Source organism: Cardiocondyla obscurior, linkage group LG07 (genome assembly GCF_019399895.1).
Source record: "Cardiocondyla obscurior isolate alpha-2009 linkage group LG07, Cobs3.1, whole genome shotgun sequence".
NCBI lineage: Eukaryota > Metazoa > Arthropoda > Insecta > Hymenoptera > Formicidae > Cardiocondyla > Cardiocondyla obscurior.
The window spans coordinates 804,528-820,162 of record NC_091870.1 but is presented as its reverse complement, the minus strand read 5'-3'; the positions used below and the strand labels follow the sequence as shown (position 1 = coordinate 820,162).

Sequence of the window (15,635 nt, the reverse complement as noted above, 5' to 3'; positions counted from 1 at the left end):
TCCCCTTATCGGCCGCATTATTATCTGCTTCCGAGACTTTATCTACAATCATCAATCGCCTCAAAGACTGATCGCGTTTGCAATTTTTTTTTTTTTTTTGCGATGATATAGATTAGCTTATCATAAAATAGAGCGTTGATTCGACGATTTTGGCGAAAGAAAAGACTAAAGATACCGCCTCTATCGAGTAGGAAATTAGAAACTCAGAACACAGGTAATTCTCGAGCATCAAAGTAATATTTAATTTACAACATAGTGATGTATTTCGATTTATCAAATATTAAATTATATCTTGCCGTCAATGTCTGGTTGGGGAACTGTTAAAAAAAACATTTTTTTTTTCCTCCCAAATTGATTGATTATCGCAAAGACCCGGAACGATTTGAAATTCTTTACTTCAGCTTGCTCGTTAGTCTAATATACGTGACCACGAATTATCATTAATTCAAATGTGTCAGAGTTTACGTTGCAGACCGCAAAAAGGAAATGCGATGACTGATCTTTACAATAGACCGTGCAATAGTTCGGTTGGACAAAGCGAAAGTATATTCTTGTTTCCATTGCATCAGAAAGATATTATTAAAACACATTGCTTTTTCGACGATATTAAATCGGCATACTAATTTTAATATTTTAATTATTATTGAGAATATTGCTAAGTAAAATCGTTCATCTCGATCTATCATTTCGCGAGAGGGTGATCAACTATTATTTGATCTGATTACATGATCTGAGGAAGTTTGAGGATAACGAGAAAAATTATAGACACAGATGTGATCTTCTTTCGACATGTATTTCTGACGTACCTTCTTGCGAAATCACTTGGAAAACGATTTAGCTTATTTCTACAGCGACAGTAATTTTGATTTCATAAAAGAAATAATTTTCAAGAAACTCGATGCTGCGTTTTGCTTCTTCCTCTCGTAGATAATCGTTCTAGGACTCCCTTGGAGGCGGATGCGCTTTTTCCATCGCCGGCAGATGCGATGCGTGCGTGTAAACGCTAATTTTTTTTTTTTTTTTTATTTCCTGTAGCCCAGTTTCCGTAGGGCCTTCAAATCCACGTCGCCGTAATAGTCCTGGCTGGGAAATGTATAAAAATCTTGCATGACTCAATCGTAACGTATGGTCGTCTTTAATTGAAAGCGCGATTCTCGAAGCGCACAAATCTTGACATAATTCACAGATCTACGCATTAATTCCCGTACGATTTTGTCAAACGTAAACGACTCTATAAGTCGCAAGAATTTAAAATAAAAAGATTGTACTAAAATTAAAAAAAATTCCCCTTGTACGTACTTCATTGAAGTACGTTTTCTTTGATCAGCGCTCTGATTATTGTAAATATGGTAAAGTTAATTCATTACATACAGATTCGACGCGTGTTAAGTTGCCAGTTCTTAAAAGCTTTAAAGTAAGTTAAGATTTTTAGGCTTTGATCGGTATACATACATATTATACATACATTGCACACGTTACGATTAAGTTATATACATCATTAAGTGGTAGTTTTAACATGCAACATACACAGAATGTGATAAGAAATGTACTTAGAATTATAAATGAAGAAACATGTCAACGATTAGCGATTGTTGGATTAAGAAACAGGATTTGCGGAGGGAATAGACAGAGATATTGTCTATATCCTTATCACATATTTAGTGTCGAACGTGACTGTTCAATTCTTTTTAAATGTACGTGATAATGCAATGATAGTATTAAAATCGATTATGATATTAACGTTACATAAACAGTAAACAAAATTTTAAATTGACATTTTGATATCGACATTAAATATGCGGTGAGAATACGAATCAAAATCTTTCAAGTTTTCTTTTTTTTTTTATTGTACGGACTTTGTTTTTACTTAAAGATATACGACAAGCGGGTCGATCTTGCTAAAGTAATATTAAACGTTGAATATTAAAAGGATTTCTGAACTGCTCGTTAATCTTTATTACTTACAGAAGTAAAAGTGTTCAGAAAAAAATATTTTATTACATCAGTATCTGTATTTATTTATAATCATGGAATGATCATAAATAAATAATTAATGAAGCGTTAATAAATAATTGTACAATGAAAAGAAATTGTTTTAAGGTTCGCGATTTTGCAAAAACGGCCCTTAATTGTCGTATTTTTGTTATTACATATTAAAGAACTTTCAAATCTTACATTCACGTTGAAGAAAAAGGGAAAAAAGGCAGAAGAAAGACAGATTAGAAATGTACGGATAGATAAAGTGTACAGATAGATTAGAACAATTAAAAGAGAATAAATTTTATATTTATTAAAAAGAATTGATTAAAACGAATCGCTGATAAGGCGTCAAAATTAATACAAATCATCAATATAGATTTTATGGAATATCAATCCTTTGAGCATTTATCAGGCAAGTTTCTGAAAAAATTTTTAGTGTTTCAATGTTAATTATTATCAATTAAATATTGCAGCAACAATAAGATGTCGATAGGATTTTATTTCTCTATATTATTGAGAGAATCTTTAAATATTATGAACTATATTTAATTCTGTGCAATGTGTACGTTGGAAAATAATAATGATATATAATAATTACATTTCTTAACCCAATTTTGGTCGAAGTTTTTGCCGATTTAAAAAGAAATTCGTTCTAACAATCTAATGTTATATTATTAGAATTTTTATGGCGACGCATATATTGCAGAGCATGATATGTACAACTGAACGAAAAGTTTTTATACGGATTTTCAGGATTTGCAATAACTCGTCGCGCAAACTGCTCGTGCACGTGTGCCTCTGTGTTCTCTTTCTTCAATTTTATTACAATTAATAGCATCTCGATCGCATATATTTCTTTTAAACCCTTTAGTACCTCAGGTTTTGGCTCGAGATCAATCTCTTTGTAGGCCGCCGATTACTTCCTATTTTAAAAAACTCCTTACGTAATCAGGGCTGCATTTTTCGTCGATCATGCGTGTACGAATGTATATTCATTGCGTGATAGAAGAAGTCGAAATCGAAAAGAAAGAGAAATAAAAGAAGCAGGAAAAGAGAAATCAGACGTAGAAATAGAAATGCGAAGAAAATAAAAGAAACGAAGATTAAAGATAGGGAGGAAAAATTATTTTGACACACTTTATTGACGTAGAATTAATATTAATTTAAATAATGTGAAGTAAATTGAGAGGGTGGTATGTGAAAAAGTATTTAAAGAGGAGCCGAAAGGCAAATAAGGCATATGCTGCGACAACGACGGCTGGCGTACGTGACTTTCTCCGGCTTCACTCCCACCACCGGCCGTCGAGTGTAGGTGTAGTAGTGGGGGGGCGCGTTCCCCCTCAGTCCTCGACGGCCGATATCACCGAACACATCTACGCGCGTGCTTCGTGTGAGATTCGACGCACCCCGCACCAAGATCACGTACGCTAGCCGCCGTCGCCGAGGCAAATACCATATCTGTCTTTCAGCGTACCGTCCTGTTTAAGAAGAATTGATATTACGCGCGAATTGCTGTCGACGATCGCTGTACGGCGTACTAGACTCTGTGCAATTTTGATAGACAACTAGATTTTTAAGGAACGTATTCGGACTATTAGATTATATTTTGGGGCCGGCACGAGCAGGGGTTCTACGACGGCGACGATCTAGAAGCTCGAAGGTGACGATTGATCTCGAAGTCGCGTGAAAACGACCTTGTCTTTTTGTTTTGGGTGGAAGACTGCTCGGGCTCGGCGAGCGCGTTTAAAGAATCATAAACAGATCAACACGGCGTAATAGCTCGGTGCTTCCGGGAATTCGGCGTCGAGCTCGGGCTTCCGAGAATTCGGCGTCCAGCTGGGACTTCCGAGAACTCGGTGCGAGAAGGACTGCGGTCAATTGCCGATCGAGACTATCGTCTGTCTCACTCTTTCATCATGGCTGTCTCGCTTCCTCCAAGGGCCATTTTAGTTTTGTTGCGGAGCCTCGGGCGCGAAGACGTGTTAGTGATCGCTCCGCGATTACGCGTAGTTTCGACCGCGGATAGGTGAGAGTCGCGTTCGAGTACGTGTTGATGTTGACATTTCGGTTACGGACGATCGTATTTTGTACGGCTGAGCTATCCCACTCGTCGTTTCGTACCCCGTTTCGTGCGTCGAAAAAGTGTCTCGGGACAACAAGGTTACATCGCGGGCGCGCAGGCGCCGCGGAGCGTCCGCCGTGAATTTCGTCGCGTATTACTCGGACGTTATCGACTCCGGCTTCCATCATGAATTTTATTCGACAGATTCCGGCGATTGCCATCACAAATGCGCGGGATTACGTCGACGACTACACCTCGCCCGTCTTTGTCGTCGCGGTCCGTGTTCTCGCACCGTTCGGACAAGTGATTTTCAATGGACTGGAGGAAGATAAAGTGCGCGGGGAACATGTCGCGGCCCGTCTCAATCGCCGCTTGGACAATATCTCGACGTCGTTTGACCCCGACGAGAATCGAAAACTGACTTTTGGGTCTCTTTTTACGGCGGAAATAAGAACAATCGTTACGAAGATCGGGAACGCGAATTCATAAGACAGTAGATCGTTCGGTGCGTGTCATTTTAATCGTAATTAATCGCCGCGATAATCCATCGTTCGGTTGTTCGTCTGTCGAGTAAGTGTTAGTGACTATAAAACAAAAGCGGGATAATATAGACTCAAGTGATTTAAAGTGCTTCAAGATGATGCAGAATACTGCCACACAGAAGGAAGGAAGGAGGGAAGGAAGGAGGGAAGGACGGACGGACGAAAAGTAACCTATCCTAACCTAACCGGGTGACACAAAAGTAAGTAAACCGGCGACACGCCGTCAGCTGTATATAAATCACTCGATCGTAACCATCCGTATAATTATCTAATGTCCGAATATAGTAACGCGCGCGAATCTTCCGAAAAACAGCGAGCGCATGGTTTCCTCTTGCAATTAATAAATAATCATTACATAACAAATGATATAATAAAAGAATCTTATTTCTCATAAAAAGGAGTCTTATATTTTAACTGGATAATGTAAAATTTTATATAATATACGTAATTTAATCATTTGCGTTAAACAATAGAATTCGATAAAATTAAATGGCAGTAACAAAAGGGAAAGAGTGAGAAAAAAAAAAAAATAGGTAGAAAGAAAATGAGAGATAGGAAATGAGAGAGAAAGAGAGAGAGAGAGAAAGTGGAAGAAGTAGAAGTAGAAGTAGAAAGTGGAAGGGTGAGAAAATGGAGATAGGGAAAAGAGTGTGAGGTAAATCAGGATTTATTCCTGAAGAGGTGAGGGCCTCGTTGGCCCTCCTACTGTTGAGGGCCTAGGTTTGAGGTTCGCTTGGTTCGGCTTTCTGGGCTCGCTCTGGATGCCGGCAAGCAGCTCGCTCTTCCGGATGCTCTTCAGGTCCAGGTCGCCGTAGTAATCCTCACTGCGAAGCAAAATCGAAAAATACCCGGGGGTCAAGACATGCTCGGTGCGCGCTACTGCGTACTGGCGTGCTCTTGTCGTTACGTTTGCGGACGAGATGCACATGCATACATTATAAGAGAACCGTACTTGCAAATACAATCAATCGTGAAAATTTTCAACCGTGCGAAATGTCCAAGAGTTATTGCTGGTTAAAAAAAAAATTAAAATAAAATAATTGTTCTTTGTCGCCTAGATGTACGTGCAAATTTTCATGATTAAGTGGTATTTTCACAATTTGCTGTAGATTGCTGTAGTTGGAGATTAGAGTCATATGGTTACATTAGATTATAATTTCGAATCGCGTCTTAGGTTTATCTGGGCAATCTACGACTTTGGAGCAGCTGAATATTAGAATTTAGAACATATTTAGAATAATATTAGAATAGTTACTGTGTGTTAGTCACGTCATGTTAAGATGTAATTGAAAAATATAATTACAAATATTAGTATTGATTAATACATATAGTTATGTTTTAATTTATGATCGAGCGCTTGATACTATAAAAAAAAAAAAATGAAGAAGAGGCGTTGGATTTTGATAAATAAAAATCAATTTGCGATGCGACTCAGTTCTCGAGTCTGCGATTTGTTGCATTAATTTTCCGTTTAGATTATTTTGCACGGTAGTTACGCAAAACATCATTAACTACCGCGAAAACATGCTATGTAATGCAAATATCTTCTTAATTACACATTGTCTGCAAATGCAATTTCATCTCCCGAAAGTTCTCAAACAAACTTCATTCAGGATAGTTCAACGTTTTTATCGAATGAGTATAATTACCGAGATAATCGAATTTGGACATTTTTTCTAACGCACCCATAATTATTTATTGCACAATGCAATAACGTCATTTCTATTCTTTAACTTCTTGCACATATTTCCTCGTGTACTATTCTCTTAACTAATTAAAATTACATTTCAGTAATTATAATTTTTTAAAAAAAATAAAATTTTTAATTCTTGGGAAGTAAAAAATTCTGGTAGATTTGTTTATGTCATATTCGATTAGGTTTCAACTTCGTAATATTAAAAATAAATTCTAACTATAATAATCACTTTCAAAATTAGTCATTATTGTGCAGGAATTAAATAATTTGTAGAAAATTTATAAAAAAAATTATTTCAAGTAATTTCAAGTTAAAAGTTTGCTTTAAAAATTTGTAATAAAATTATAGCAATTTTCTACGGTTATTTTTTTTTTTTTAATTTCTTTCTTGATTCCTGCACATTTGGAATTTCGAGATAAAATCGTGTTTGTAATAAAAAAACTTGGTGCTCACCATCCGGGAACATCCTCCGGATCCTCGCAGGCGCCGCTGCCATCAGCGTCGCCGATCTTGAAGACGGTGCCGATTGGGCAACCGTATTCCCTGGCGATGCCTTCAAGGCATATGTAGTACTTTCTGCAATCCTCCGGATGGGCGTGTCTGCTGAAGCTACCGGATGCACCACTCACTTCTCCCGCGGCCGGGCATGTGAAACCCCCGGCGACTTCTGCGTAATATAATAAACAGATATGTAACAGATAGGTAATACAAGCGACAGAAAAAGAGATTGCATCTCTTCGTAATTGCGACGTGGTCGTTTCATTATCCGCGTCAACTCGCCCGTGACGAGTGATCGAATCAGAAATTTCTACAAATATTCATAATACTGACAGACACAAACAAAAAATGTTTAGGGAAAATTTATAAGTTTATATGCAATAAAAAGTTATTATTTTGCGTGATTTAAATGTAGGTACTTGGAATAGCAATCGTTTGAATTTTTTATTTGGATTGTTTCAATATTTTTAAATATTAATAGACCGATCGCGCGACTTGCGTCCAAGTTAGGCCCGCGATTAGCGAGAACCGTACCTTCGTTTCTGCATTCGGGCACTTGGTCGGCCCACATGCACACCCTGGCTTCCCGGTCGTATGCCAATCCAGGGCTACATTGGTAGCGAGAGGCCTCGCCGTTCCAACAATTCCAAAAGACGTCGCACTTCTTCTCGTCGGGGAAAATGCCGTAAAGGCGGGCACAGTGCGGTGTGCTGATAGGCGGTTCAAGCTGCGTGCGCTCGCCGCAGTCCACGTTGTGCAGGTAATCGCAGTTCTCGGTGAGGAACTTGCTGTCGCTGGCGTCAAATGCTAGGCCGTTGCCGCATGTCTTCAATTCCGCCACGTTGTTGTCGCATTTCCAATATTTGTCGCACGATATGTGATGAGGATAAAAGCCGAAGTCGTCCGGACATTTAAAGGATTCCTGACCGTTCGTTCCTAAAATAGTGAAGCAAAAATCGTCAGAGTCGGATAGATCCTCTCTCGAGACTCATCGTTACATTAAATGTTAGTTATTAGTTCGATCCTCCGATTAAAAAAAAAAAATATCTCGGTATGCAGTAGTAATTTTACTTCTCGTGAAGATCTCGCAACAATAATTATTTTTCGAGACAGGAAAGACGCGCGATATATTTATCCTCGAGGCTACGATAAAATACATAAAAGCTCCTTCGTTTTCTCATAGTTTCATTCAAGCGATCAGAAAAAAAAAAAAAAAAAAAAAAAAAAAATACTGCTCCTACTTTCATCCGTGAGCATTGCCAAGTCGAGTTTCTCGGATCGCGCGGTCCCACCTTTGGCTCGATAGCACCGTTCTCCGTAGGAAATCGCGGACTAAAATTAACTACCGGCCGCGAAAGAGCCTCCATTCCAGTTTCCTCTTTCCATTCCCTCTTTAAACGTCGCAAAAGCACGGGCGGGCGCAGCAGGAAGCGCAGCGACGTCGTTACGGGAGGAATAAAACCGCGAGACATGGAAGAGGGGGACGGATAGATAAAGTCCCTTTTAAGAAACACCGTGCGTACCGGTCCATGTTAATCGCGCCTAATTATGCCCCTTTCTTTCTTTCTTTCGCGAGCGCGGCATATGACGCCTGAATAAGTTAAAATATCTTATGTAAGGGACGGGGACGGTAACTTTCGCCGGGCGCTTTCACTTTGGGCCCGCGGCCAGGCCTCGGCCGCAGCCGCTCGTGACCGGGACCCTCCCAGCATCCCGTTCACCCGGTTCGCGGCTCCCGGTGCGAGCCTGTGCGCGAACGCCGTCCGCGTCAACTCGTATTTACTTTCGTTTTCCGCGAGACCAATCCCGCTACCGAAAGCGACTTCGAAATATTCGGTCGGTCAGAGGACCGCAGGCCGGGCACCTCCCCCCCTCGCCCGGTCCCAGTTCCGTCCGACTCGTTTCGTTAAAATATGCGGCATTAGGCGGTTATATAATCGCCCGTTCGAAGTATGCGACGGTTATATAAAACTGATTTACATATGCGTATTAAAACGAATGTAGAAAATAAAAAAAGAAAATTCGCAAGTTAATCGAGAATTGGTTTCTCCGCTCGGTAACATCGAACGCGAGAAGACAGAGCTAGAAGGCGAAGTGATATTAGATATGAAATGTAGTATATCGATAGGAAAGAATATAATAAGAATTTAAAATTTTAAATTTGCGTAAGGACATTAAAAGAAAAAAAAGAAATACTTATAGAAATTATCTCGAATATTAATTTCTCTTCTGTTTCGTTATCATGTACTCTCTCTCTTTCTCTTTTTTTTTCTCTCTTCCTTTGATGTTAGTCAAGAAAGTTTGATTATAAATGTGTCTTACGTGGGAGTCTAATATACGATACGTAATAATCGATTACATATACTTCAGTTAATAATTATTTCATCACGTGCAATTTATGTGAAGTATAATAAAAAAAAAATGTCTGTTCTTTTATAAAAGAAATTTTCTAATATAAGATCTAATACAAGTTTCTTCGTAATGTTATGTTTTCACCGAAGGCTTACGTATAATTTTCTTCTGGGCAATTGTACGACTTAATCAAATTTTGCATGAAAATTGTTATTCTTTCTTGTTCACCGATCTATGAAATTTTTATATATTACGATGGTCTAACAGTCTGGTAGAATTAATTCCGCGGCGATTGATCGCATCTTTGATTTTTTTATTTGGTCGGAAAGAAAGGAGGGTCAAGATCTTGGCCAAGGTTATACCGTGACGACAAGAGTGTGAAAATTATTTAGACCGGTGGCGATTTTTAATTATCATGCTCAATTAACGCGAATAGCGAAAAAATCGGCGTTGAGAAATTAAGTATTTAAAAAAAAAAATTAAAACGCGATTTTGATGTAAAGTAAATTAATTCTTTCCAAAGCAAACGTAATATTGTTAAACTGATATTAAAAGATAAATCTTTACATAATTAATTAAAAATATCTTGAGAAATATCGATCATTTTACTTACAGCGGTTTAATTAAATTCTTTCATTACTGGGTACGTGCTCCCACTTGCATTTTTTTAAAAAATATGTACAAATTATGCATGAAAGAAAATAGAGAAAGGGAGAGGAAGGTATTAAACGTAAATCGAAGACTCGCATGTAGGTACGACCGCGCGAATACGAATCGAACGACTGCGATCGCGGTTTTCGGGAAAGCTTCCACGACTTATCCCCGCATATCCTTCGATGCGAGAAAATTCCGGCGCACGCACTGCATCTACTCTACCACACGCGCATGTTTCACACACTAACAATGAGATCTCCACTTTCTTATTGTTCGACGAATGTCGCGTCTCACTCGCGCATCCTCCGCGTTTAATCGGCCCTTCTTTAACTTCACCACCCTTATACCTTCCCCCGGCTGACGGTTGGTCTGTGCTTACGTACCGGCGATCAGTATGGCGGCTATCACGTAGTACGTCCTCATTGTACAACGAAAAAGTCGACTGTGCGACGCGGAGGCAAACAGAAAAAAAAAAAAAAATTAACGTAAAAAAAATATTTCTAGTAGCACTTTAAAGGCACCGCCTCCGCTGCGTCGAGAGATAGAACTCTGTGTTTGGGCCCTGTCGTTCGCCACCTTTATATAAGTCATTGGTCACGTGTTATGGGTTCCTCTCCCACCCCTCTTTACGTCCACCTCCCCCATCGGACACTTCGAGAAGAGGTGCACCTCTCTCTACTTTTCTCGTATTTCTCTCTCTCTCTTTCTCTTTCTCTCGCCTCTCTCACTTTGAAACTTTCCGTCCCTCTTCCCTCCGTAACGCTGCTCCTCTCTCTTCTCTTTATCGCTTGCTCTTTTCTTCTTTCTCTTTGCGTTGTGAAGTAGATTTGAAGCGAGATACCGCGCGCCTTTGAGTATTCCGATGTATTTCCATTCAGCTTTAATTATCTTGTTCGAATTCTTGAATGAAGAAAGTCACCGCCTGAAAAGAGCGTCGGTAGTGATAACAGCGTCTTCAGAGGGACAGACTTTCAAAAATACGGTTTCTTTCGCGGTTGAGTTAAATTAAAAATGAAGAAATATGTAATGCACGTGCACGCACATATTAATTTAGTTTGAAGTTTAAAAGGAAACTCTGGAGAACAGTGGAGAACACATTTTCTTTGTCTTATGTCTTAGCTGCGGTATCAAATCTATTATCGTAATAAGCTCTCTTTATCCTTCTCTTGAAACTGGTCAAAGTATCATGACATTCTCTATCTTTTTACTGGCAAGTTCTCAAATCGTTGAAATAACTTTCAGTTCTTAACGTTTACAGGCGCTCTTTTTTTATATTCGCGTTATCTATCACGAATCCCGCGACCAGTTTCTGAGTCAGCTGGTTTTTGCACCAAAAATGCTAAAAAATAACGCTTTTCGATCTCTAAGTTTCTTTGTTCTCTTTAAAAGTCGCGAAATTCCGTACCAAAACTAAAAGAAATAGATCTCATGTATCACGTCCAGTTTTTTTTTTTTTTTTCAAATATAGGAAGATAAAATCAAAAGCTTTGTTTGCTTCGCAGTCATAAAATATAGCCTCAGTCCGAATTTTTATTTCTTAAGAAAAAAAAAAATTAGGGTTCGTACCTCGAGATATTTCAAGTTAGCGCTAACGCTTCGGAGAAGTTTAAAAAAAACATTAAATAAATCAGTTTAAGCGATACAGGTCGTTATTCACCGAATCACGGCAGCGAAGAGAATTTTTAATTTCCATACGAAATATTTCCACGCTTCTATAAAAAAAAATGTGCGTTAATTATCTCAACGTGGACAGGCAGGCGGGAGATGCGTTTGCATAAATCATTAAATTCGTCGAACTGCTTCGGTACACAGTCGGCGTGTGCCGATCACGGTCGCGCGATTTGCAAAATGCCGATCGGCTCGTGATTATAATAATAATTATGCACACGTGGCTGCGATACGTGGCTGTGATCCGTGGCTGCAATGGCAATCATAAGGTCACGGCAGTCCGCGATGCGATATAAAATAACGGGGTAAGAACGAAGGTCGTTAGTTGCGTTTGCGCTCAGTCGCGTGAATCATTTCGTCGAGACACCCACCTTCTTCAAAATTTCTTTCGAGGCGCCGCGACGCGTACATCCGTTGCGAGAAGGCAACGTAGTCGTTCGATTATGATACTCCCGCGATATCGTATATTACGTTAACACATAATTTGCGTACTGGGAGAAATGATTTTTTTTTTTCTCGACACGATGACAGCTCGGCGTATTAAAATAAATTAATAACTGCGCGATATGATACGCCGATAAGCCGCAAATTACATTAATTTATTAAATGCCAGTGATTATACAACAACAAACATAAATAGAAACCTGCATATAAATCTCCGGTCGAAAGTAATGCGCACTCGTATAAATGTTTTCGTCACAATTGGTATATAATCATTCTCGCCAAGACAGGAGTAAAAGTTTGGAATTTACATTAACATCGCGTGCACGAAAGTAGAAATTTACCTACATTCAACTCTCCTTTTTAACTTGATTCCAATTTTCTTGCTCAAATCTAGTTTTCTTCTCTTAAATAAATCATATTTCTCTTTGACCCCTTTCGTCCATTTAATTCTCGCTGCGGCATCTTTTCGGATTTAAACGGTTGAAAAGAAATTAAGCAAGAGACAAGCGCGCAAAAAAAAAAAAAATCGCGAAAGTGGCGCAATTAGAGAGAATTCGAATTCCATCGTTGTTTCCTTCTCAGGAAGATTGATTTATGTACTTGTTGCGGAAATTGCATCAAGGATATCTCGATACAATCGCAGTGAAATGATCAATTGAGATGTATCTTAGAATCACAGTGGCAAAACTCCGGCTACATAGTTGCTTACCGCTCTTTCTTCCTAAACAACGTTCATGATTTAAACACAGGCTTGCAACACGGTTTTCAATAATACGTTTTTTTTACATTTCTTCAATATTACACTTTACATTTAAATGATGGAAATTTTCAGTAAGCTTTCATTCAGAGTTTTTCATTTCCTGAAAGGTGTAAAAATGTATACTTACGTCATGTAGAAATCAACAGGATTAGTTGAGTTTTCTATGTTATTGATTACGATCTTTTTAGTAACGATAGACACGAGTAATTCACGTAATTAAGATTACGTCGAAGATAGAGTTGATAACGAAAATTTCGACATAATCATATACAATACGCTCATTATTTACGTGAATAATGTATTTCCTAAGATTCGTGTGTTCTCCGCTTTGTGCGAAATCACTTTTTCTCGCGGAGGGTTTTTCTTTTTTCTTTTTAATTTCGACGCTCTGATAACTGATTTTTATAACATTGCGAAAAATCGGTTAATCGGATCGCACCGTATCGACTCACTCATCCGTTTACATTTCCAATGACTGTTACGATTCGTCACGTAAGAAAGTTGCACGGGTTTTGCAACGCATTTCGCCATTTCTCGCGACAGCGGACGAGTTATTTCGTCATAGGAAAGTCTTAGAATCGGAAGGAAGGAATTAGGAAAAAGAGTGGAATGCGAGAAACGATGTTTGCGATCGCAAAAGTTTGTATAAATTTGATTAGACGAGGTTTCGCCGAAAATAAACTTTAGATACGCGTGAACGAAATTTTATAGCGTGTTAATTTTTTTTTCCAAGTTCGGTTTTACTGTACCAAGGATTTTATTGTTTTATTACCACGCGTCTCTTCTTTTTACGCTCTTAAACATTACGCAATTGTATATTGACGGTCAGTCGAATCGGTGGAAGTATTCTTTCGGGATTCCTTTAAAACGAGAATCGATCGATCTGCATGTTTCTTGAGACCAAGGACGATTTCGATCCAAGGTAGACCCGCATGTTAATGCAGGACACTTTCGACGGCGACGACAACGGAACTTTCTCGCTCCGTTTAATCCAGTTTCTCGAATAAAATCGCATCGCCACCATTTGCTCGAGTGAGGTAACGAACGTGCGCGAGATTTATAAGCGCGCCAATAAATGGTTACTGGCTATCGAATCTAAGTAATGATCATGTACTGCACACGCGACTCGTGCGTGTTCCTCTCGCCAAATTGATTACTCGAGCATAATTTAACGTGATAAAATGCGACAGTTGGAATAAGAACATAATGACAAATAATGAGATAACATGAACAATGTGTAACGAGCATTAAAAAAATCTTATATTAATTACATTATTATATTTAAATGTCGCTTATAAAAAATGTATTAAACGCAGGTAGAGCTTTTAATTTACGGGTAAAGTTCAATTATTGCCAAATTATTTTATTATTTCTCGGTATCTTTTTGTTAAATTTTTTTTTTCTATTTTTACCACTCGATAAATTTCCTTTGATAGCTACTGCGGTTGACAAGATAACGCGCGATTTACCGTACGCACATTCCGCACACTTCTCGTACGCATTATCATCGCGGGTATTTCCGGTAAAAGCGATTTGATTTCCAGCCGTCTGAGCGAGTTTTCGCGGCGCCGGTGATAACTTTCACGTCCTATACTGATCGCAGACAGTATTATATTCCAGTTAACGACCACCGCTCGCCTTAGCCTCAAAGATATTTTCACGTCAGAGCGCACTTCGACATTAAATTGAATTTCGTCTGCACTTCTCGCGATGGCATCGCGCGGGGCAATAAAAAAAAAAGAATTAAATTAATATCCCCATATAAATTTCTTTATTAAATTGAATTTATTTATTTATTCCAAGTATAAAAAAAAAAGAACGGCGCGAATCGCTGAAAGTCAAAGGAGATACCACGCGAAAAAATGTGCGTACGTCGAATAAGATGCGAGGCGAATTTTTAAGATCGACGTCTGCGGAAAGGAAATGTTTCGGGACGACGAAAAAGGCGAACCCTCGCCGGATAACGGTAATGTTGCGTCGTATTCGGTGCATTATATTGCGGTATACTGATCGCCATTACGTGTCCAACGTGTTAAAGATGCGAGTGTTTCGACGCGATTAATATTCGATCTCGTCCGGTCTCTCTCCTTTCTTCTTCTTTTTTTTTTTTTTTTGTTGCCTTTAGCAAGACTCGTCGTCCTTCCGCAGAATCTTTTTTTATACGCGACGATCGAGTCTCTCTCATATTAATTCTCCTCTCTTGCGAATTATTTTCCTCTCGCGGGAACTCTGTCGAAGGTCGAAGAGGCTTTCTCGCAGCGATCGAGTTTCGATAATAGAACGGGACGTTTAATGTAATTAAAGTGAAGGCGCCGTGAAGAAACTCAAGTCGGAAACTGATTATCAAGTTGTTTACCTCGATGATAAATCGTCCGGCGCATTTATGAAACGACGTAATCGCTTTTTCTTACAATTATCAATCTTTACTTGTAAAATATGTTAAATTAATTATTATTTCTTTGCACGCGTGGATATAATACTTTGTAGTCTTTTATCTCTTCTTATTTTATTTTATTTTTTTTCGTAATTGTATCGTGTATTTTATTTAGTGTATTTTTTCTGCAATTATTATTTTTTTTTTTTTACCGTTTTATGGAGTGATATATTAATAAGAATTAATAGGACAATAAATCTCTATTTTGCTTACGTAAGACCCACGAAATATCGGTCTGCTCTCTTGCGCGAGCACGTCTCGCGGGTCTTTTCTTCGGTAGCGTAGCATGAAATTTAATTTCCGAACGTTCATCCTTTCCTATTAGCGATTTCGCGCTCGGTGCGTCGGCACCTTCTGGCAATGCATTGAGGTAATATCTCCGAGGCGACTTGCATAATACCGAATTGCGGTGGAGAAGAGGTCGGGCAATTCTGGCTTTTGCCAACTTCGCGATTTTATCTGTCGGCATCTGCTGCGGCGTATCTATCGCGCCGCACGGGAGTGAAAGTGAAGTAATCTTCGCTTTCGACGGATCCTCCGCAGCA

General features: G+C 38.9%; 2 protein-coding genes across 4 annotated transcripts in view; one reads left to right on the top strand and one right to left on the bottom strand.

Annotated features, from left to right (window-relative positions):
• The window catches only part of LOC139104492 (protein obstructor-E), a 62,666-nt gene that overhangs the window by 944 nt on the left and 46,087 nt on the right, over positions 1-15,635 (top strand). Inside the window, exon 2 of one of the 2 annotated variants that reach the window (XR_011546042.1) lies at positions 4,247-4,784. The gene's annotated coding sequence lies outside the window, so the exon portion shown is untranslated. Of the gene's footprint in view, positions 1-3,966; positions 4,785-15,635 lie in introns of those variants that run through there. The other variant, XR_011546041.1, reaches the window with a different exon arrangement.
• Gasp (Chitin binding Peritrophin-A domain-containing protein Gasp) lies at positions 897-12,791 on the bottom strand. 2 transcript variants are annotated; one of them, XM_070660030.1, is made up of 4 exons: positions 10,168-12,791; positions 7,313-7,714; positions 6,734-6,947; positions 897-1,083 (listed from the first exon to the last, which is right to left on the bottom strand). In XM_070660030.1, the coding sequence occupies exons 1-4, from the start codon at positions 10,205-10,207 to the stop codon at positions 1,023-1,025; spliced, it is 717 nt and encodes a 238-aa protein (XP_070516131.1). In that variant the 5' UTR covers positions 10,208-12,791; the 3' UTR covers positions 897-1,022. The 2 variants fall into 2 exon arrangements, with proteins under 2 accessions (XP_070516131.1, XP_070516130.1); XM_070660029.1 differs by lacking the exon at positions 897-1,083 and adding an exon at positions 4,783-5,408 and having other exon boundaries at positions 10,168-12,765.

Bases quoted from the DNA above. Each gene is read 5' to 3' on its own strand.
- Gasp (XM_070660029.1), bottom strand. From the start codon at position 10,207: ATGAGGACGTACTACGTGATAGCCGCCATACTGATCGCCG. The intron at 7,715-10,167 runs GTACGTAAGCAC...TCACTATTTTAG, and splicing joins AGCCGCCATACTGATCGCCG to GAACGAACGGTCAGGAATCC. The intron at 5,409-6,733 runs GTGAGCACCAAG...TTTGCTTCGCAG, and splicing joins CCGGAGGATGTTCCCGGATG to TGAGGATTACTACGGCGACC.